We start from the raw sequence: 20,259 nt of genomic DNA, 5'->3' as shown, positions 1-20,259 counted from the left end.
CCACCTATCCTTGCCAATGCTGAATCACTTCGTGTGGGGGGGGGGTGACATGGTCAAACGTCTGCAACGTGGGGAGGTCAGAGCGGTGCATTGCTGCTGATGTCAGTCGTCGTGCTCTGGCTGGTGGTGTCTTGGGAGCGACCTGCAACCAGTAGACACGTTTGCACCATCTATAGGATGGACAGAGTGTCACTCTGACGCGACCGTCTCTCAGCTAGCTTTCACAGCGGTTGGCGGAGATCCTACGCGGTCCTAAGAGATGCACCAGGCGGCGACCGGCGTGATGGGAGCGAGTGTGAGGCGACGGGCGAGGCGCGGGGTGGGTGGGCAGCGTTTGAAGCAGCCACCGTGTTTCGATCACTGAGTCGGCGCATTGCTGGAGCGCATCTTTATGGTTGATTTGCAGGACGCAGTGGGCCCGTGAAGCAGGCTGAAGGGTAGTAGTGGGGACTTGAGCTCATGTTCTATGATCTCATTAGCGTGCGGGGAAAACAAAATTGGATCTGCAACCTTTCGCCCTTGTGTGGGAGGCTTCCGCGCACAGCTGATGAAACCATAGCTGCGTACGTGAGGCCCTTCTTGTCAATGACGTTCTTGTAAAGTCACTTGCGGTCATTCCATCTCTGCTGGTGTGTCATGTTCTCCGCCTGCTCCTCGTTTGCATTCCTGTCTCTCTGCTCCCATACCCGCCTCGTGTGGGAGGCGGGATCGTCCGCGGAGATTGCGAAGAAAGGGGCCTCATACACACCCTTCCAGAGACACCCGTGCATACCCACATGTATATAAATACCCCTTCGAGACACACCAGACGACTTGCCTTTCATGAGTTCTTTGTCTCCATGCGCTGAATCCTACGTGTGCCACGTCACGGACAAGCCAAAGGGGCAGCCGCAGCGGCTGCCCGGCTACCCGCAGGAAGAACACAACGCCAACCTCAACACGTCAAAGACTGAGATACTCTCCTACCTGTCCGTCAGCAGCCATGCACCAGCCAGTGAGCTCAAAGGCAGCGGCGTAGAGAATGCCTCCACGAACGGCAGCGGCTCTTCAGGGGAGGCGCCGGCGGTGAGCATCTTAGGTACGGAAGGGATGACGCCTGTGGCTACTTCAGAGCCCGCAGTGAGGACTACCATGACCACGGAGGCACTTTTGGTCTTTCCACCCCAGCCGCTGCCTGCCGAGGAGCAGGTGCCTCCGGTCTACGCAGAGGCTGAGGAAGCCGGCGGTAAGGCGGCAGAGCGAGTCACCCACATGTCTGCCGAGGAGCTTTCCTCCTCCGACCGCGGCGGCATGGCGGCACCGGTGAAGCCCTTCACTGGCGCAACTACGTCATCGGAGCGCATTTCGGCTGTCGAAGGGGGTTCTCCTGGTATTCCAGTGGCACCGTGCTGTTCCTCGGACCCGACGCAGGGGCCAGCAGTGTCGAACAGCCTTGCCGAGGCTGCGTCGCGCTTGACGGAGAGGGAGAACGATAGATCTCGTGTGCTGTTGGGGCCTATCTCCAACGCGTACGTCAGAGGCTATACTCTGAGCCAGACGGCCTCTTCCTCGTCGCCGCGCTCGCCGCCAGCCCACCTGGTAGTACACCGCTGCACACCCGAGCGGTCGACGGGGCCGATGTGGGGTACAACACCGGTAAGCCCCCCGGGCGCTGTGCAGTGTGAGAAGCTAGTGCACTTGCCTGTCGGATCGAAGAAAAAGTATGAGCTGCTTAGTGGCAGCTCCAGGACGACACCGCGCGGAGCAACCTCCAGCGTGCCAGCCCTCATCTTCACGTCGCGGTCGATGCCAGCCTCCACTCATGCGCCAATCGTGTCGAGCATGACGGGCTCTACGACGGCAATGGTTGTAGTGCCGACGGAGGCATCACTCCAGGCGGCGCATCCATCGGAGGACACCATGAAAGACCTGGTCAGTCACCTGGACCGCCACTCGTTCGGATTTCATCTCCGCGAGATGTTTCAGCGCGCTGACTTTGCAGGCATGCATTGTGAGGTTCGCCGTGGTGTGCGAGAAAGTACCGCCTTGCAGGAGTACCGACGTCTCTTTCGTGTCCTCGCCAAGAACAAAGACTCCATGAGTGTGGAAGATTTGCATGAGCTGCTGTTGATCTTCACGCCGTGCGGCGTGTCACTTCGAGAGGGGGCGGACTTTTTGTGGGAAAACTGCGGAGGCAAGTCGTCCTTGACTTTCCGCGACTTCCTGCAGTACGGGCCGGCGCTTCGCGCGCGCCTGCAGGACTACGAAGTTTTCGAACGACTGCCGATCCAGCAGAAGCTGATCACCACGCACGCACGCGTCCTGCCGGGTGTGTCGCCCTCGACGGCCAACCCAGCGCGGTTGCAGCTACTGCGCGTAGCCGAGCAACAGGTGCAGGGCCAGCTACCGCGGCACACTCGCCCGCTACGCTTGTATGAGGAAATATTCCTCGTCGACTACCAGCAGCGACTCCACGACGCAGCGCTTATTCCGGCGAGCGACGTTCCACCACAGCGACTGAAGAGCGACTACGCGCACGAGTATGGTCAACAGCAGTACACGCGAGCGCTTCCTCCGCTGCCGCAGCTCTCGGTACCCGTCTTAATGAAGGAGGACATGGTATGGTGTCACACGGAGGCGGTGTGCTCTCCCGACAGCGACGCAAGCGAGGCGGCCAGGCATGCTGCAGCGGTTGAGAAGCCAGCTACGGTGTTGCACGGTAAAAGTGAGCACCAGGCAGTGTCGCGAAACAACCGCCTCGCGGATGCGACCAAGGCTCCAGGCAAGGCAGGTAATCGCACAGCGAGCAAGAAAAAAAATGGGCAGGGCAGAGAGAGGGTGTGCGCAGCGTCAAGCATGGGCGCCGGAGCGACATACGGCGACAGCAGTCGTCAGACTGGGTTGGTTTTAGAGCGCTCTGCGGTTGTCGTGCAGCAGCAGCCACGCCCGCAGGAGCAAAAAAAGATGGGGCGATTTGTCGAGGAGGAGTACTGGGAGCGGCGCATCATGGATGACCACCTCATCACTCAGCTTCAGTCGATGTACAGGACGCCATAGCAAAAAAAAAAAAGAGTTTCTCCTTGGTTATTCTGGCTTTTTGCCTTTCTGCGCCTCTTTCCCCTCCTGTCTTCCTCACTCTCCACTAGCTTTCTCGTTTTTCTACTGCAACGCATATGCGCGCCGCATTGGATACCCTTCAACACTCCGCTCTCGACTTCGCGGCTCCACAATTCGGGTGTATTTTCAGCTGCGGTGGCCAAAGAAGGAGAGAGAGAGAGCGAGAGAGGGCCAAACGAGCGAGAAAATTGCACAGGGGCATTTGTGTGGGCGAGCAGACGGTACCGTTTCGCACGAATCCTGACGTCACTGTGTCTTTCTTTTCTTTCCTTTCCTGCGCCGTTGCTGCACAGAAGAGCGATGCGGGTGTTTGACTGTCGTCGTTGCCATCGTCCTTCCTCGCGGCCTCCGTGTCAAGGTTGGCATCTCCGCTCCACTCTCTTTGCTGTTCTCTTTTTTCGCCTCCTTTTGTTGTCTTGATTGTACCCCAGTTGCACTCTTAGACACAACTTGGTTGGAATTTTTTTTTGCTTTGTTGTTCTTGGCACTTTCGCCTGTAGACGTGTATACACACACACATGTATATACATATGTGTGTGTGTGTGCGTGTATCTACGTGCATTCCGCCCATCACATTCTGTAATGGGTGGAATGCACGTACAGCTGGGACGCCTTCCCTCCTCTTCCAGCTCCTAACACGCACCAACGCAAACAGCCCTTGGACAGAGGCACATTCTCGTTCTCTGCTCGCTTCTACATGTCTTATAGCCCTCCCTCGCTTACGCTCTCTCGCGCGCGCTCTCTTTCTCGTCTTCGGCTTCATTGGCATCTCTTCCCCATCCGTGTGCTGCGTGATCCCAGCAGCCCGGCTCTCTCTTTTCTTGTTTCTCGTAGTTCTTTGCCCCTGTACGTTCCGCTGCATCTACTGAGGGTGACAGCTCGACTCTACCGAGCCGCATCCCAACCCAAGGCACGGAAGTACTTTTCCCTGCGTCCGGCATGTTTATTATTGTTTCCTGAAGTGATGCAACGCAGATTAACACACGCTCATGCGACGGGGTACATAGAGTCACTTCGCGGCTGGAAAGGGGAAACGGTCCCTGCCACAGACTTCCACTGAGGACATTCAAGCAGCGCACGCACACGCAAGAACGAGAAGAGGAGTACGGTTGTGCCCCACCTTGTGTGTCGAATGTCCTACTTGTGTGTGCTCTGTGTTTGTCCCCTCTTGCTCCTTTGTCTCCAGTGCGAAGTTCACAGAAAAAAAAACGATATGAAGCCGTATGGCTGCCCCGCCTCTCCTCCACCTCCCACCTTCACTTCCATTCGATCCCCCCAACCCCCACCCACCCACGTCCTGTTTCTCTTTGCCGCTGGTACCCCCCACCGCCCTTCTCCTACTGGATCGTTCCAACACCGCTCTCCATGCGCTATTCTCTCGCGCCTCTCACATGAACACCTACGCACCTACACTTCTTTTACCAGGAGATTCTCTCCTTCCTCCCTCGTCCGTCGTCCTCCTCCGTGTAAAGTGCACTTGCCTCACCCTTCCCTGTCTTGAACCCCGACCTTTTCCTTTGTTTCCCTTCCTCCACTCACTCACCACCCTGCATCCACTGTCGTAGCACGCGAGTGTGCCTCTTTTTTTTTTTTGCGTGTGTGCTCGTGTGTGTGCCGCTGTTCAACGGTACAGCTGCAGGCAGCAGCAGTAGGGCCATCTGTAGTGTGAATCGATAATCATGTCTAGCGACCAAGGCGACCACCGGGGCGAGATGATCTCTGCGGAGGACCAGTTCAACTTTGACATGGACGCTGAGGCGGAGCTAGAGGAGATGAAGCGGCAGGTGGACAGCCTGCAGGAGGACATGCAGCTCAAGGCGCTGCAGGAGTCGGCTGCCAAGGACGAGGGCACGCGCAAGACGGCTGCTGCCGCGGGAGGAAGCAGCGGACAGGCCAGGACGAACACCTCCATCTTTGTTGGTGACCTTGACTTGAGGACCACGGATGCAGATCTGCGCGTCTTTTTCGCCTCCTGCGGCGCCATTACGCGCGTGACGGTGCTGAAGGACCGCCAGGGCAACCCAAAGGGCACAGCCTACGTGGAGTTTGAAACCGAAGCCCAGGCACAGGCGGCTGTCCTCAAGGATGGGCAGTCTCTACACGGAAAGCCGCTGAGGGTAGCAATGAAGCGGGACAACATTCCTGCATTCCAACGTGGCCTGCCGCGTGGGGGTGCGTACATTCCGCGTGGTAGAGGTGCGGGCAACCCGATGCAGCAGCAGATGGCTGCCCTGGCCATGATGGCTGGAATGATGACCCAGGGCTTCAACCCGTACAGCATGAGCCGTGGCCGCGGTCGCGGTCGTGGTCGCGGAGGCTATTAGGTCCTGTTTCTTGCGTGCTAAGAAGCACGGGCCCGCCTCACTGCTTGCGTGCTGGTGTGCATGCGTGTAGGTGATCTTGGCCGTGCTCACCAGTACACACGTTCACCAAAGACGTCTTAGTCTTTCAGTGACTTTGTTGTCGCTCTCACGCATGCACCCCCCCCTCTCCTCCGTTTAGTGGGACTATTGCGCAGGGCTTCGCCAGAAGGGTGTGAAGAGAACGTATTGCCACTCTCCCGATCCTTCAGCGTCTCCCCCTCTTTCCTCGTAGTGCTGTGAGAAGTAGATGCGCCTGCTCCGTGCACGCACAGGCTAGTGCAGCTCACCATAGGGAAAGAAGGAAGCAAACGCACAAGACCAACGAACCACCCTCTACGTGATGAGCTGCTGCATCCTTCCCTCCCCCCCCCCCCACCCATACATGCATGCGTGCCACTTACACACACCTGGCAGCGGAGGCCCGCGTAAAAGGGGACCAGGAATAAAAAAGAATGCAAAGACGCCAATTGTAGCACAAAAACCAACCAACGAAAGAAAATATATACTGAGCGTGAGCGACCTATACGGACACACACACACACACACGCTTCCAGAGTTGGTACAGTGCATGCATCTTTCTTGCATACCCCCTTCCGCGACTTTCTTCTCTTTCATTCTCACACTTTCCCCTCCAAGTTGCTCTTGTCGCCCCGGAAGCGCTGTGTGGTCAGCGGGACTAGGGGGAGGAGGGGGGGGAGGGGCAACCGAAGTAGAAGAAGCGGAAGAATTGTAAGTCGCAGCGGAACGTGTGTTTTAGTCTCTGCAGCAAATGTGCTGCGGTAGTGTAACTGACCTAAATGCTGCAGAACGCGTCATCGCGTCACACTCTAGTGACGGCTCCTCCTACCCCCGCAGGCTGCAGTGACGACCCCCCCCCCTGTCGTAGCACCTTTGCGTGTGTTGTGCCGCCTTTCAGCGTTGGTACGCAAAAAAGCTCATTGTACAGGCGCTCCTTCCGACACGCTGGTGGCTCATTTAGCTGTCTCACCCTCTCTTACGCCGATTTCTTGGTTCCTCCTCCTTCCCTTCTTTCCTCTGGTTTGTACCTGATGCCCCCGCTCTACTCGCGGTATCCTGTGTGGGCGCATCAATATTAATGGCGCCATCACGGTTCCCCATCTCGTGCTGCACGCTGGGCCCCTCTTCTTTGCGTCACGCGGTTACCTCCACGCAGGCAGCGCATAATCGGGATTGTCGCCCCCCTTCCCCCATTTTGTGTTCGTTTTCTCTTTTCGTCTGTTCTTTGTTTTCTTCTCTCCTCCATTTTGGTTGCTTTCAGGCGTACTTCACGAGAAACAAAAGAAACGGAAGAAATTCCCCCCCCCACACACACACACATAGACACATACACATCAACGGATCCACAACGGAGTAGCGCGATACCCCCCCCCCCTCCCCCATCCCCCTCACTCCCCCGCCTGCACTGGAACAAAGCTTAGAGTAAGCTTTTCGCCTCTTAGGGCAACAGCAGAGACCGAGTGAGTAGTGTCTGTCTCCGCCACCTCTCTTTTTTTCTTTTAGCATTCTCTTGCTATGTTTTGACTGACACACTCCCACCTCTTCTCCCATTAAGCGTCTTTACTGTTCTCGTATGCGTTTCATGGCGACTCGGAAACTAGACTGCTTGTGGCCAGTGCCAGCGGACATCGACATTGCTCAGAGTGTCGATGCCCAGCCGATCACGCACATCGCCGAGGCCGCCAGCATCCTTCTCTCGGAGCTGAACCCGTACGGCAGCACTCGTGCCAAGGTGAAGTTGAGCGTCTTGAGGCGTTTGGAGAGCAGTCCCAATGGCAAATACGTCGTGGTGGCGGGCATGAACCCCACCCCGTTGGGGGAAGGAAAGAGCACCACCACAATCGGCCTCGCCCAAGCGCTCGGTGCACATCTACACCGACCCTGTTTTGCATGTATCCGCCAACCGTCTCAAGGACCAACCTTCGGCATCAAGGGTGGTGCCGCGGGGGGCGGCTATAGCCAAGTGATTCCGATGGAAGACTTCAACCTGCACGGCACAGGGGACATACACGCTATCACCGCAGCGAACAATCTCCTTGCCGCCGCACTCGACACCCGCATCTTCCACGAGCGGACACAGGACGACGCCGCGCTTTACCGACGTCTCACGGCCGAGCTGAACGAATTCACGCCAATTATGCAGAAGCGGCTTCATAAGCTCGGCATACACAAGACGGACCCCAAGGCGCTGACGCAGGAGGAGCGCGTCTCCTTTGCGCGACTAGACGTCGACCCCGATACTATTTCGTGGCGCCGGGTCACCGACGTCAATGACCGCTTCCTACGCGAAATTGAGATTGGGCTGGGCAAGGCAGAAAAGAGCATCACCCGGCGCACGGGCTTCGACATTTCGGTCGCGTCCGAGGTGATGGCCATCCTGGCACTGGTGGACGATTTGGCTGACATGCGTCAGCGCCTGGGCGCGATCCAGGTGGCCAAAAGCAAGGCAGGAGCACCAGTGACGGCTGAGGATGTGGGCTGTGCTGGCGCCATGGCGGTACTGATGAAGGATACGATCGAACCGACACTGATGCAGACGCTGGAGGGGACCCCTGTGCTGGTGCATGCGGGCCCCTTTGGCAACATCGCACACGGAAACAGCAGCGTCGTTGCCGACCGCATCGCCCTCAAGCTGGCCGGTGTGAACGGATTTGTATTGACGGAGGCCGGTTTCGGGGCCGATATGGGCTGTGAGAAGTTTTTCAACATCAAGTGCCGCACGAGCGGGCTGAAGCCGGATGCGGCGGTGCTCGTGGCGACGGTGCGCGCACTGAAGTTCCACGGCGGAGTGGATCCAAAGAATGCTGCCCAGGAGAACGCGGCGGCCTTGCGTACCGGCATGAGCAACCTCCTTCGACACATTCAGAACATTCGCAAGTTCGGGGTGCCGGTGGTGGTGGCGCTGAACCGGTTTAGCACCGACACGGCGGCGGAGCTGGAGCTGGTGAAGGAACTGGCGATGCAGGAAGGCGGTGCGGCGGCCGTTGTAATCACTAACCACTGGTCCAAAGGTGGCGCCGGGGCTGTCGAGCTTGCCCAGGCGCTCATCCACGTCACGGAGACGACGCCGTCGAACTTTCAGCTGCTCTACCCAAACAGCGCGTCGCTCAAGGAGAAGATCGAGACGGTGTGCCGCGAGATCTACGGCGCCGCCGGTGTGGAGTACCTCAACAACACAGAGGAGAAGCTAGCAGACTTCGAGAGGATGGGGTACGGCGACTTTCCCGTATGCATGGCGAAGACGCAGTACAGCTTCTCGCACAATCCCGAGCTGCGCGGGGCGCCGACCGGCTTCACTGTGCCCATTCGCGACGTCTGCGTCAACTGCGGTGCGAAGTTTGTGTTCCCTCTGTTGGGCGACATCTCCACAATGCCTGGTCTCCCAACGCGACCGGCATACTACAACGTTGACATCGACTGTGAGACGGGCAAGATTGTGGGCCTTTCGTAGCAAGGCAGTGGGTTTTTGTCGGCATCGCACAGGTAGGTGTTTAAGTTTCAGTAATGGGTGTGCCCATCAGTCGTGTGCTGAATGCGATGCACGGCGCCAGTGCTTGAGAACGAGCAGCCTGCCCTAAGCACCAAGACAGATAGACGGAGGTGCACAGGGAGAGTGAGGGAGGACAAATGAGGCACTGTCTTTTTTGTTTGCCTTGTGCAGATGAGGGGTTGATTGACGGTAACGGCTTTCTTCCGCCATCACACGGGCGTAACACGTGCACTCCCCCCCTTCTCTACGTTTGTCGGAGTGATCCTTCACTTTTTCGCCCTTTCATCTTCGTTTTTCTCTCGTACGCTGTCACTGGCATCCCCTCTGCTGTTTTTCTCTGTTGTCTCTTGCATGTTCTGTCCCCTCCCCCCTCTCTCCCTCTCCTCTTATCGCACAGTATCGACGCTTCTCCCATTCTCATGTTCCCAGGGAACCTCCTCGTAGTCGACCACCTCTCCCCTTGCCCGTTTAGCTCTTTGGTGCGTTTCTGATCACTCTCTTGATCTTATCGAATACATCTGCATGTGCTTGCTTCTCTCTGAATCCGTGTGTATGCGTGTATACACATTCCTTCTCTGTCATGTTTCGGGTTTGGTTGTGTCATGCTCAGTACCATCGTATTCGACGGTTTTCTGGGCTTCCCCTCTTTCTCGCTCGCTTCCCGTTGCTGTGGACGTCGCTCTTTTCTTTTCCCCTTCTCTTTCTGTCGCCACTCAGTGTAGCGGTGGTGCCCACCACTTTTCTTCCCTACTGCCTCCACTCTATCGTGTGCGGCCCCTCTCTCCCATCTTCATCATATGGTGTGCTCTCTTGAGGGTTCCCGCGTGGGCGCACGCGTGGCCCTTGCACCACCTCTTTTTCTTTCGGTTGCCAAAGCACTCCTCAGATTTTAGCGACGTGGGTGGGTGTGGGCGCCTTGGTTGACGAGACGCTGACCACAAAGCACAGATGTTTACTAGTCTGCACACATGCACCACAGTGGATGGGGGTGCTTTTTTTTTTCTGCGTCTTCGAGTGGGTACGCATGTACTTTGGCGAAGAAGGGGGTAGGGAGGAAGGGCGGCGGAGAATCATCAGTCTTCGATCGGTATCGACGCCGCCCGTACGTGCACACATGGTAGCGCCTTCTTTATATTCGGTCTCTTCTCTCCAAGACATGCTGCCGTGTTTTCATGCCTAAATTTACGTGAACTTCCCTCCTCCCTCCTCACATAAACTGACGCACGGACATGAAGGGTAGGAGAGGGGAGGTGGGCGGCTTTTTTCGGTCGCCGATGTAACGGCCGATGCACACGGGAAGGAAACTGTACATGTCACCGACGACGTCAAGCGGTAACGAGTTGGAGTCCCCTCTGTGTGGAGCAATGCAAGAACTCCCTCTCCCCCCACTCCCACAGCATCAAATTGCGCGCTGATCAAAGGCAGCGTACACGTATAGGCCAACGATTGCCCGAGTTGCCTAGAGGGTGTGGTGAGTAGATTACTGAAGACTGCACAGAAATGGCTAGCAGTCCGCCACTCTGTTGATCCTCCCTGGTTCACCTCTCTGTTCATCGTCACGCGTAGGGGGATGCATTTTTACCTCTCGACTCCTCTCTCTCTCTCTCTTTCTTTATCGTTAGAGTTTTCGTGCGCTCTCTCTCTCTCTAGCGGTGTCTTTGTTGAACTCAAGACACCGCTTTTTTGCGCTTCCTTGCGCTTCTAGACGAGGCATTGGAGAGAGACGGTGCATCGCAGTAATGCCGCAGTAGTGCACGGTGCGCGTTCTCTTTTTCGAGCAAAGTTGAACGGAAAGCCGGTACGTGTGGACACCAACCACACTAGTGGCGTTGCTCACGCCACTTGTGGAGAAAGCAGCCACTACACGGACGCTCTAAAAGCTCCGTCCCCACGAACCATTCGTTGCCTTGTGGTGTGAGATATCGGCTTGTGCGCCTGCGTGTCAAGATTGCCCACCACAAGTCTCGCGTTCATGCACCGGGGGCAGTGTTACCGCAGCGAACTGGACACGTAAACGGGAAGGGGGGGTCACGTGTTCTTGCAAAGCGGAATTAGATAGCGTCAGCTGCTTGCCAAGGATCGTGACTGCCTTCTCCTTTCCTCTGTGAAAGGAGAGACCGGAAGTCGATAGGGTTCGCAGGGCTCTCGAGCGACGACACATCCGCTTAGGAGACGACGATACGCACATACGGAGCTGAGTCCGGCGCGAAGGCGCGACTCCTCTTCCCCCCAAAAAGCAGCGACGTCCTCAGCTTAGACGTCGCTTGAACGAGATGCTTTCGCGGACACCAGCAGGAGTCGCAAATGACGGGAATGCGCCGGTAAACACGACACTGCTTCCTGTGCTTCTAGGCTGTGGGCTGAATTGGGCCTCGTTTGTTGCGTCACACCCGTTCGAGGTGAAAGGTCTGACTTCCGCGCTCGTCGTCGGTGGGGGTGGCGACAGGAAAGGGACTGGGGAGCAGAACGCACTTGTGCTGGCGCAACTGCCAGTGGCCTCCGTAGTGACTTCTCGTGCTGTCCTTGAAAGGACCTTCACGAAGTCGATGGTGCACCCCTTGGCAAGTCCGGACGTGATGCGCAGAGTGGAGCACATCGCCACTGTGTGGTGCCTGCATCCGTCCTTGGTGTACACGGCGACGCTGAGCTGGTCGACGGAGGGGAGCGAAAGCGTGAGCACCACGACAGTGGAGCTGAAGGTGCAAACGGAGGACTGGTGCGCGCCACTGGACTTGCGCGCGGTAGTGCTGCATGTACTGGACCACGGTTCTCTTCTCTTCCATCCCGAATTCACGCGCTGCATCCTTGCACAGGGCGCGGAGAGGTTCATGTTTTATCTACCGCCGAATCCCCTGGAAGCCACCACAGCTCTCCCGTTCATGCTGGAGATGTGGTACAACGGACTTTTCTCACTGCCGGAGTCCCTGAGATTAGGACCACAGCACACGGCGGTGTTTTTCTTACTCGCCAACGGCAACACACGCTACACACTGGACCTCGCACCGGAATCACCCACCGCGCCGGTCACCTCGTCGACCCACCAGCACGACACGGGGACTTCAGAGCCTGCAACACACCGCGAGACCACGGTGCCATTGTATCCTTGGCGTTGCCAGAGCAAGGTTCGGCGCATCATCCGTTCCGGTGCGTACGCGGTAGTTGTCCACGATGACCCTGCTGGTGTCATGGAATGCCTGCAGCGGGCGTACTCCTATCACGGACACAACAAGAGAAGCACGTGGCTTAACGACGTTTTCATCAGTCTTATGGGTCAGTGCAGCACCAGGAGCATGGCGTCCAGCACAGACGCCGCCGCCTCGCAGGCTGCCGAGTCGGACAAGCCACACAGCGTGCGACTTCTGTGCATTGAACTGCTGGAGAAGGCGACGGGTGAAGTAATGGCGGGCTGCTGTGGCATAGCGGTGGGGCGTGCCTACCACGACTACACCATGTATACGCTGCGGCGGTCCAAGGAGAGCCTCGGCACCTTCTTGACCAAACTTATCGGCGAGGCGTTGCAACAGTGTGGGTACACCTTTTGGTACTGGGGGTTCTGCGTAGAGTACATGCAACAGTACGAGCGGCACTTTGGCGCCGTCGAAATGCCACGGGACGTCTTTTACCGTCGCTGGGGTGCAGCACGCGACGCTGTGCCCGAATTGACCATTGCGGCTTACCTACAGTCTCACAGGGGGATGGTGCCTTACTACGAGAAGACCAGCACGCTGGCCCATAGTCAATCCTAGCTGCGTACTCACACTTACACGCCGTGCAAGTCAATCCTCTACACGCGTGTGTGGGTGTCCTCGCTCTTTTCGCGACTTCTGTCTTCTTTGCTGTTGTGCATGCATTTTTGTTCGTTAGTGTGGCGCAGATTTCCTTTCAGCGATTCTTTTTTCCATGCCGCTGTGCTCGCCACTGTATCTGTGCACCTCAGCCGTCGTTTCCCTCTGTCACCTCTCTGTTGGGCAGTGCGACCGTTCGCCACAACACCGCTCATTTTTTTTTTTCGTGTGCGTACTTCCCCCCTTCCCACTAAATTCCGTCACTCTACTGTGTGTACACTTTTGAGAGAAGTCGCTCATCGTGTGCTGGTAGACCCCCCTCTTCCCTAGCGAAGTGTGCAGCCATTCGCTCTTTTTCCCTCCCCCTTCTCTGTTCCGGTGCGGTTTAGGCGCTCTTTCACTCTTTCTCCCCCCTCTCCACATCTCCTCTACCTCTTCCTCTCCCTCCTACCGGCATTGTCTTCCCTGTGAAGCTCTCTGCTGTACCCTATCAGTGACTCTTTTTTTTTTTGCTCGCTCACTCTTCCTCGAAGTCGTGAGCTGGCGTGCACTTTCCGCTCTTTTCTCCGTCTTGGCTGCTGATGTGGAAAGCGCCGCGAATAGTAAGGCCACTGAACACACAGACGTGCACCCCTGTTGACTCTTAGTCTCCTGTCTTCCACTTGATGTCTCAGTCTGAGCTCCCTTTCTCGCTCTACAACCCCTCCTCACCCCCTCTCTTTCTCTTGCTCGTTTCTTCCATCCTACACCTCCCCTGGTATACATCTGGGCTACACCGCTGTTTTTGCCACTTCCCGTGCTTTGGCCTTGATGACATACATCCATCCCCCCCCCCCCCACACACACACGCACACGCGCACCTCGCATACCGGGCACGCACTAGAATCTACTTGACAAGTATCCCCTACATACCCCTCGCCCTGCCTCCTTGATCTCAGGCTTTTTTCTTTACCTATTTTACTTTGGCCTCGCTGTAGTACCCCAATTATCTCGTGATCACTTCTCTCGCCTTCTCCACTGTTTTACCTGCCATTTTTTTCACCTATTTCCTGTATCCCTCCTCCTCTACCCACACCTTCTCCTCTTTCAATCGACACCAGGAACTCATGTCGGCCATCGCGAAGGAGTTCAAGGGGCTCACGGCAATGAATGTCCTGGCGTGGCACCGCCCCGTCGCGTCTGGCACTATTTTTGCCTCTCTTTTCACCATGTGGGCTGTCTTTGTCTTCGCCGAGTACACGCTGACAACGTTTGTGTCTCGCATCGTTTCCATTACCCTCATCGTTGGTGCCGCCGCTGCCCTGACGAAGCGCACCATCGTGGCCTCGCCCGAGGATGTGACCGCTAGCATGGACCGTGTTTACGAGTGTGTGCGTCCGTCCGTGACCAAGGCGGTGGATTGCATGGTCTGCCTCCTCACGTGGCGGGACTACACGACGTCTGCCAAGCTCTTTGCGTGTACCTTCGTGACAGCCTTTCTGGGCAACTGGATGAGCGACACGACACTGCTGCTGGTTGTCCTTCTTGTTGCCTTCACAGCCCCAGTGGCGTACGAGAAGAAGCAGAAGGAAATTGAGCACGCAGTGAAGCAGGCGCAGGTCTACGTTGACAAGTACGTCAGCATGATCAAGACACACGCGGTGTCGAAGAAACAAACGGTGGAGCAGCAGCTGCAGGATATGGAACGCAAGGCACAGTAGAGGTGCACGGGATGGGGATTAGCGTACCTGGCGAGGACAGGAGACGGCTAGACAAGGCGCACGTTCGTTGTGCTGTTTCATGACTAGTCGGGGAGGGGAAAAGGAGGCGAGGCCCTACGGACGTACTAATGGACGGTCAGAGGGCTTTCAATCGGACGCAAGGCGATTGCACGCACGCAGTGGGCGCGGCGAGGGCATGCAAGGGGCGGGTCCCGCAGCGATGGAAGAGGTGCAGAGGCCGGTGCCGTTCTCTGGTTGCGCGCGCGCACACACACACATAGACCCCTAGCCATGCATTACACCTGGGTGGACACCCTCAGACCCGCATGCAAAACAAGGCACGAGAGGGCACCACAATCAGAGCCTAGCGCCTAGTTTCCTGTGTGTTGCTCATACGAAATCGCTCTTTTTCCTTCATTGTTCGTTGACTGATTGTGCTTGCCTCTGCGTGTATGTGTGTGTGTCTATGTGTGTGCTTGTTAGCGTGTCTCCCCTCCGCAATCGGCTCTCTGTCGTTTATTTTGCGTACTTGTGGAGGTCGTACTCCTTCATGGGCTCCTTCCTCTACCCCACCTCGCCTCCCCCTTTCTTATTTTCTTTGCCCCTGTCACCACCTCAGTCTTTTCACATCGTTTTCGTTCGTGCTTCATTGCTTAAAAACAGTCGAATGAACCACCGAGGACTCCCCCTCCCCCTTCTATTCTCGTCCCTTTTCCTCCGAGCAGCGTCATCGGTTTGCCTTGTTTCTCACGCTTGATATCCGGGGTCCAGTACCCCCACGCTTTGTGGAGAAGCCAAGCAGCCTGCAGCTTGCCCCTCGAACATGGCTGTGCGGACTCTTGGCGCCAGTGGAGAGGTCTGGGCTGGCGCTGTGCCGAAGAGAGGTACGGCCATGATGACGTTTGCGCGAGCTCACCACGGATCGTGCCGACGATTCAGCGAGTCGACGCATCCACCTGCCGCTTTTCTGCTTGCGCCGCGCTGCGCGTAGTGGAATGGCAACGGGGCTGAGCAACGCCTGTTGGTGCTGAGTGGTGGGCCCCGGTTCATTGAGAGAGCTGCAGTGTAACACAGAGACATCAATAAACTGAGGTTCTCTGCGTCTCTCTCTATGCTGAGTTGCTCTTGGTGGAATAGGGTGGTGCAAACGTTCTGGTGTCTCTTGTGTCTTTCTATGAGTTTGCACGTGTATCGCATTGGGCGTTGAATTATCTTTGTGTAGTACATCCTCTCTTTCATCCCCCTATCCAGTCATGTGTGCTTTCTCGTCTATTCGTATCGTATAGACTCAAGGCAGTGGGCTGAGAGAGGAGGAAGAGGAGAGGGGAGGGGGGAAGTGGAAACAGCTGACGTTCGATCAGCTAAAAAAAACGCGTGCAAACGTGCAGAGACAGAGAGAAAGAGAGAGGCCTACCCCAGTGTATACGCGTAGCCGCTGGGAGCCGCAGTTTTTGTTGTTGTTGTTCTTCTTTTTTTTTTTTCGTCGCGCTCTCCCACGTCTCAAGCTCACACGCGCCCGTACTCACCTGTCGCTGGTATCTTTTGCACGTAAGCTGACTCGTACGACAAGTTCACTCCACCTCTCTCCCATCGTTTTGTTGGCGCTTTAGCGCATCTCTCTCTCTCTCTCTCTCTGGATGTCTCGTTCACTTGCTGCGTTGCTGCGGGTTTCTTTTGTCTTTGCTCCCGCGCTCTGTGTTACAACATCGAGGTAGTCAAGGAGAGCGAAGCACAGTGCGGATGCGGGAAAAGATAAGAAAATGGTAAACGAAGAGAATAAGGATCGAACTGTTTGTGCCTTTTGTTTTGCACGTCACTCCCCAAAGCGGTGCAAGCACTCAGAATGTCCCCCAGGCATGCTCCCTTCAGACGGCACACACGAGACTCGGAGAGCGGTATTCCGATAAAGTGTTTAGCGAAAGATTGGAACAAGAAGTAAAAGAGACGGCAGTTTAGTAACGATGAGTGGTTTGATCTGTTGTGGGGCGGCGAGCGCCGGCATCCTAAAGGCCGCAAGATTGTGCAGCACGCGAAGAAGAAACCAGGGAGGACAGCGGATGCGATGCTAAGCGGAGAGTCAACTGGGCATGTGAGATACCCGTTGGCCTGTATGCAGGTGTTGTAGGGCGACAAAGAAAAGCTGCTGCGCGCCGAGCATCCCTCTTTCCGGACCTTCTGTGGATGATTAAAGGCTCATGCCTGCTCTCCCCCTCCTCCTTCTGTTTTGCGGACTGCTCTGATTGGTATTTGCTCAGTAGTTTTGGTATAATAACAGGTAGAGGGAGTGCGCATCCAATAAAAGGAATGAGATGCCCATCAAAGGACCGAGCGGGAAAAGTAGAAGAAAGAGGGAGGGAGAGGCCGAAACAAAAAAACGCAGCGTTTCCTTCTCCCTCTCCCTCCCTCTTTCTCTCTGTGTTTTCTCCTCTCATTGCCGCTTTATTCCTCATCGGTTATCTGGTGGAGAGAAGTGACACCGAAGCGACAAGAGAGCCATTTCCCTCCTCTTTTCTACTTTCAGAGGTCTGGTGCGTAGCGATATCACATCAGCACCAGCACTGGCGTACACGCAACCAGAGTGAGCCAAGTAGGTTTAGATCGTGTCTGGGGTTTCCCCTTGCTGGACTCTTACGAGGTCTCTCCTTGGCTATCCTTTCTTTTTTGTCGCCCTCTTACCTTTTTCGTTCGTGTCTGCGTGCGTGTGTTCCTGTCATTCTGGTCTTACATGATTGATTCGTGCTTTCGGTTTTCCCCGTCGTTTCTCTCGCCGCGGAGATGCCACCCCCTCCCCCTCCCCCACTACCACCACCACCACGACCCACACCCACCATCACCTCGCTTTTTCTCCCCTGTTGTTGGTACTCCACCCGTTTTCTATAAGATCGTGCGTTTGTGTGTGTGTGTGTAGTCGACGTTGTTCCCTCTTGTTTCCGTTGTGCCTTGCTTGCTGCTGCTGCTGCTGCTCTCTCTCTCTCTGTCTGTGTGTGTGTGTGTTACTAGTTCCGCCTCGTTCCTTTGTAGCTAAGGCTTCTCTGTCTGTATAAATGTCAACAGAGAGGCCACCCACGCACATAGCCCCCTGCCTCTTTCCACTTATCTCCACGCAAAGACTCCTCTCTGAATGCTTGTCCCATTTCTTTTGCTCTTTATTATTATTATTTCGTCGTCTCCCGTGTTTCATGCTGCTGAGTGCATCGGTTGTGCTTGGTGTTCGACTCTCTCGCTCTCCCCTTCTGTGTTCGCTCGTCTGCCGCCTGATTGTTCGCTTTCTAACAGTTACTCTGTAATGTCTTCGGTGTGAACGGGCCAATGCCGAGTTCTGCCTCGTCTTTCGCTGTTTCTTATTTCGTGTCTGTGTGTGTGTGTGTAATGATGCTCTTCGGCCTGTTGTGTTCTTCTTGCTTACGTGTATCGACGTCTCTTATCACTTTGTCCATCTCCCTCCCTCCCTCTCTTGTGTGTATTGGCATGCCTGATATGCCAGTGAAATGCAATGCTACACTCCCGCCGCCCCACCTGCGGACTCCTGCACGTTCACGCCAACACGAAAGCAAATGAGAGCGCAGTTCACCTCTTTTTCACAGCATCGTGCAACGGCTGTCGCAAACAGGAAACGAGGAAGAGAGAACGGAGGGTGACATAGACCAAGACATCGCCTCCGCAAAGATGGGTGAGCAAAAGACAACCAGTGTGAAATAAATACGCATGGTGCGTACACCTTGGGACCTGTGCATGTGCTCGATGTTTACGTTGTTATTTTATCGGTAACCCCCCACACTTCCCTGAGCGCCATTCTCTCCCCCCTCCTGTTCGCGCTCTGAGCGAACAAAAAAAGAGAGCGAAACAGGAGGAGGAGGACGGACAAGAGATAACACACCAACGCAAAATTGTGAGCGAGTGATTGAGGCACATCTCAAAATAAGAAAGAAGAAAACATACAAACGAGAAAATGGCGCACAAACTCCACCGTACCCATTCACCCTCGTGCACGGCGAATGTGGTTGCTTATACTGTGTTGCAGTACTAATATCTGCGCGCTGTCGCTCATTTTCTTCTGTGCCCTCTCCGTCACCTACTCCTCTCTCTCTCAGTGCAAGCGTCATGAGGCTCTTTCGGCGGGCACCCGCGTGCTGTGGAGCGAATGAGCGCATTTACGGCCCCGAGCAAAAGCGAAAGGGAATGAAAGGCGGAGGAGCAGAGAAAGGCAGCGGTTCCCCCCTCCCCTCCCCCCCCATACACCCACAGACACACGCACATCTGCATATGTGCATGTGTCTCTGCACTGTGGCCTTACCCACTGAGGATTCATATACTCAGCGGAGAGACCAATACCAGCTGCACGATGCGGTGTACGGCGTCTTGCATTTCTGCGTGTTGTGTCTGCCTCTTTCTCTCCATCTTATGGGAACGCCTAACCCATCAACGATCAGGTCCTATGTCTCTTCAGCGACGCCAAGTCGGCCTCTTTCATCTGTTTTCTCTTCTCCTTTCCCCCTTCTCTCCCCACCGTGATTAACACCACCCTATATGATCACAATTACTGCCACAACTGCACAGCTGCAGATTGTCCTCTCTCATTCGGTTCACTGTTTCGTGTCCTACTTTGGGCCTCTCGTGCGCGCACTCTACTGCGTTTGCCCTACTCTCATACTTGACATTCAACAGGGGTACACAGTGACTCGTCTACTACCACCCAAAAAACGCACACACACACACACAAACATCTCTGCGGTGAAGATACGCCGTCACAAGCGCTCTCGGGGTGCGTTGATGTTGTTGCCGACTGCCCTACTGCCCCTCCCTGTCCTCTGTCTCCACCCTTCTCCCTTTTCCTTTTTCCCTCTTTTGGGGGTACTGTGACCTTTTGGGGGATCGGTTCCTTCTGTCATCTTTGCACACACACACAGACACACACACACATACACGCACATACGTATACGCGCGCCAACCTGAATTGTGGAACTTGAAAAGGCTGACGCGGGAGCGACTGTGCGTAGTGCCACATTTTAAGCGATTTTTTCCTCGGTGTATGTACTCCCCGGTAGCCACGATAGGGTGATAGGGTGGGCCTTCTCGCTTTCTATCACTTTCCCGGGAGTACTCTTCCTCACTTCACTTCTCTTTTTTTTTTTTGTTGTTGTTTGTGTAGGTTCTGACATCTGCCGTTTGCCGTTCGCTCATCTGCCTGCTTGTTGTCGGGGCGGTGTGCTCGTTGACTTCTCCTCCACGACTCCCCCTCCTCTCCCTCTCTCTCTTTGTCACCTTTCCTCTCCGTAGTGTTTTTGCGTTCTTTTTCGTTGTATTTTTGTGTGTTTGCTTGTGCCTGTGCACATCACCATCGTACTTGTTTTGCGCGTCTCCCCACCCACCTACTCACCCCCCTCTCCCCTCTCTTTTTCTCTCTCGATCTCTGTTTTTCTCTGCCTCACGCCTGTGTTCCTTCTTCAGTCCCACTCATTACTATTTTTTGCCCCTCCCCTCCTCCCTCTTCCCTCGTTCCGCTTCTCTTCCTGTGCATTTGCATCTCTCTTTTGCTTCCTCCCCTCCTTTCCGGTATCTTCGAGCTTCTGAGGCTGGCTGCTAGCAGATCTGCCTACGCGTTTGATATTCCACTACCCCGCTACTCGCCCCTAGCACCCCCACCCACACACGTACATACCCACGTCCCGTACAGCTGGTGAGTAGAGGGACGTATGCACAATACGAACAAGAACGTCGAGGATAACACAGTAGATTTTGGCCTTACACAGGATCAAGCACACGAGGACAAGTAATCGTGTTTTCTTTAGTGTGTATGTGCCACACCC

General features: G+C 55.7%; 5 protein-coding genes across 5 annotated transcripts, besides 2 other annotated features; all 5 read left to right on the top strand.

Moving 5' to 3' along the window:
* Positions 1-463: part of a repeat region that runs on past the window's edge.
* A 359-nt stretch (positions 464-822) lies between these two features.
* On the top strand, positions 823-3,036 carry LPMP_302540 (hypothetical protein; the record flags this gene model as incomplete). The annotated part of the gene is made up of 1 exon (XM_010702975.1): positions 823-3,036. The coding sequence occupies one exon, from the start codon at positions 823-825 to the stop codon at positions 3,034-3,036; it is 2,214 nt and encodes a 737-aa protein (XP_010701277.1).
* A 1,739-nt stretch (positions 3,037-4,775) lies between these two features.
* Positions 4,776-5,420, top strand: LPMP_302530 (RNA-binding protein, putative; the record flags this gene model as incomplete). Its single annotated transcript, XM_010702974.1, has 1 exon — positions 4,776-5,420. One exon carries the CDS (start codon positions 4,776-4,778, stop codon positions 5,418-5,420), a length of 645 nt encoding a protein of 214 aa, XP_010701276.1.
* A 1,630-nt stretch (positions 5,421-7,050) lies between these two features.
* Positions 7,051-8,928, top strand: FTHS (formate--tetrahydrofolate ligase; the record flags this gene model as incomplete). Its single annotated transcript, XM_010702973.1, has 1 exon — positions 7,051-8,928. The coding sequence occupies one exon, from the start codon at positions 7,051-7,053 to the stop codon at positions 8,926-8,928; it is 1,878 nt and encodes a 625-aa protein (XP_010701275.1).
* A 2,312-nt stretch (positions 8,929-11,240) lies between these two features.
* On the top strand, positions 11,241-12,713 carry LPMP_302510 (hypothetical protein; the record flags this gene model as incomplete). The annotated part of the gene is made up of 1 exon (XM_010702972.1): positions 11,241-12,713. The coding sequence occupies one exon, from the start codon at positions 11,241-11,243 to the stop codon at positions 12,711-12,713; it is 1,473 nt and encodes a 490-aa protein (XP_010701274.1).
* Positions 12,714-13,858: 1,145 nt separating this feature from the next.
* On the top strand, positions 13,859-14,452 carry PAPLE22 (reticulon domain protein, 22 kDa potentially aggravating protein (paple22); the record flags this gene model as incomplete). Its single annotated transcript, XM_010702971.1, has 1 exon — positions 13,859-14,452. One exon carries the CDS (start codon positions 13,859-13,861, stop codon positions 14,450-14,452), a length of 594 nt encoding a protein of 197 aa, XP_010701273.1.
* A 759-nt stretch (positions 14,453-15,211) lies between these two features.
* Positions 15,212-15,438: a repeat region.
* The last annotated feature ends 4,821 nt before the right edge of the window (positions 15,439-20,259 follow it).

The sequence above is a fragment of the Leishmania panamensis genome (genome assembly GCF_000755165.1).
Source record: "Leishmania panamensis strain MHOM/PA/94/PSC-1 chromosome 30 sequence".
In the NCBI taxonomy this organism is placed as follows: Eukaryota; Euglenozoa; class Kinetoplastea; order Trypanosomatida; family Trypanosomatidae; genus Leishmania; species Leishmania panamensis.
This window is presented reverse-complemented; position numbering and strand designations above follow the sequence as displayed.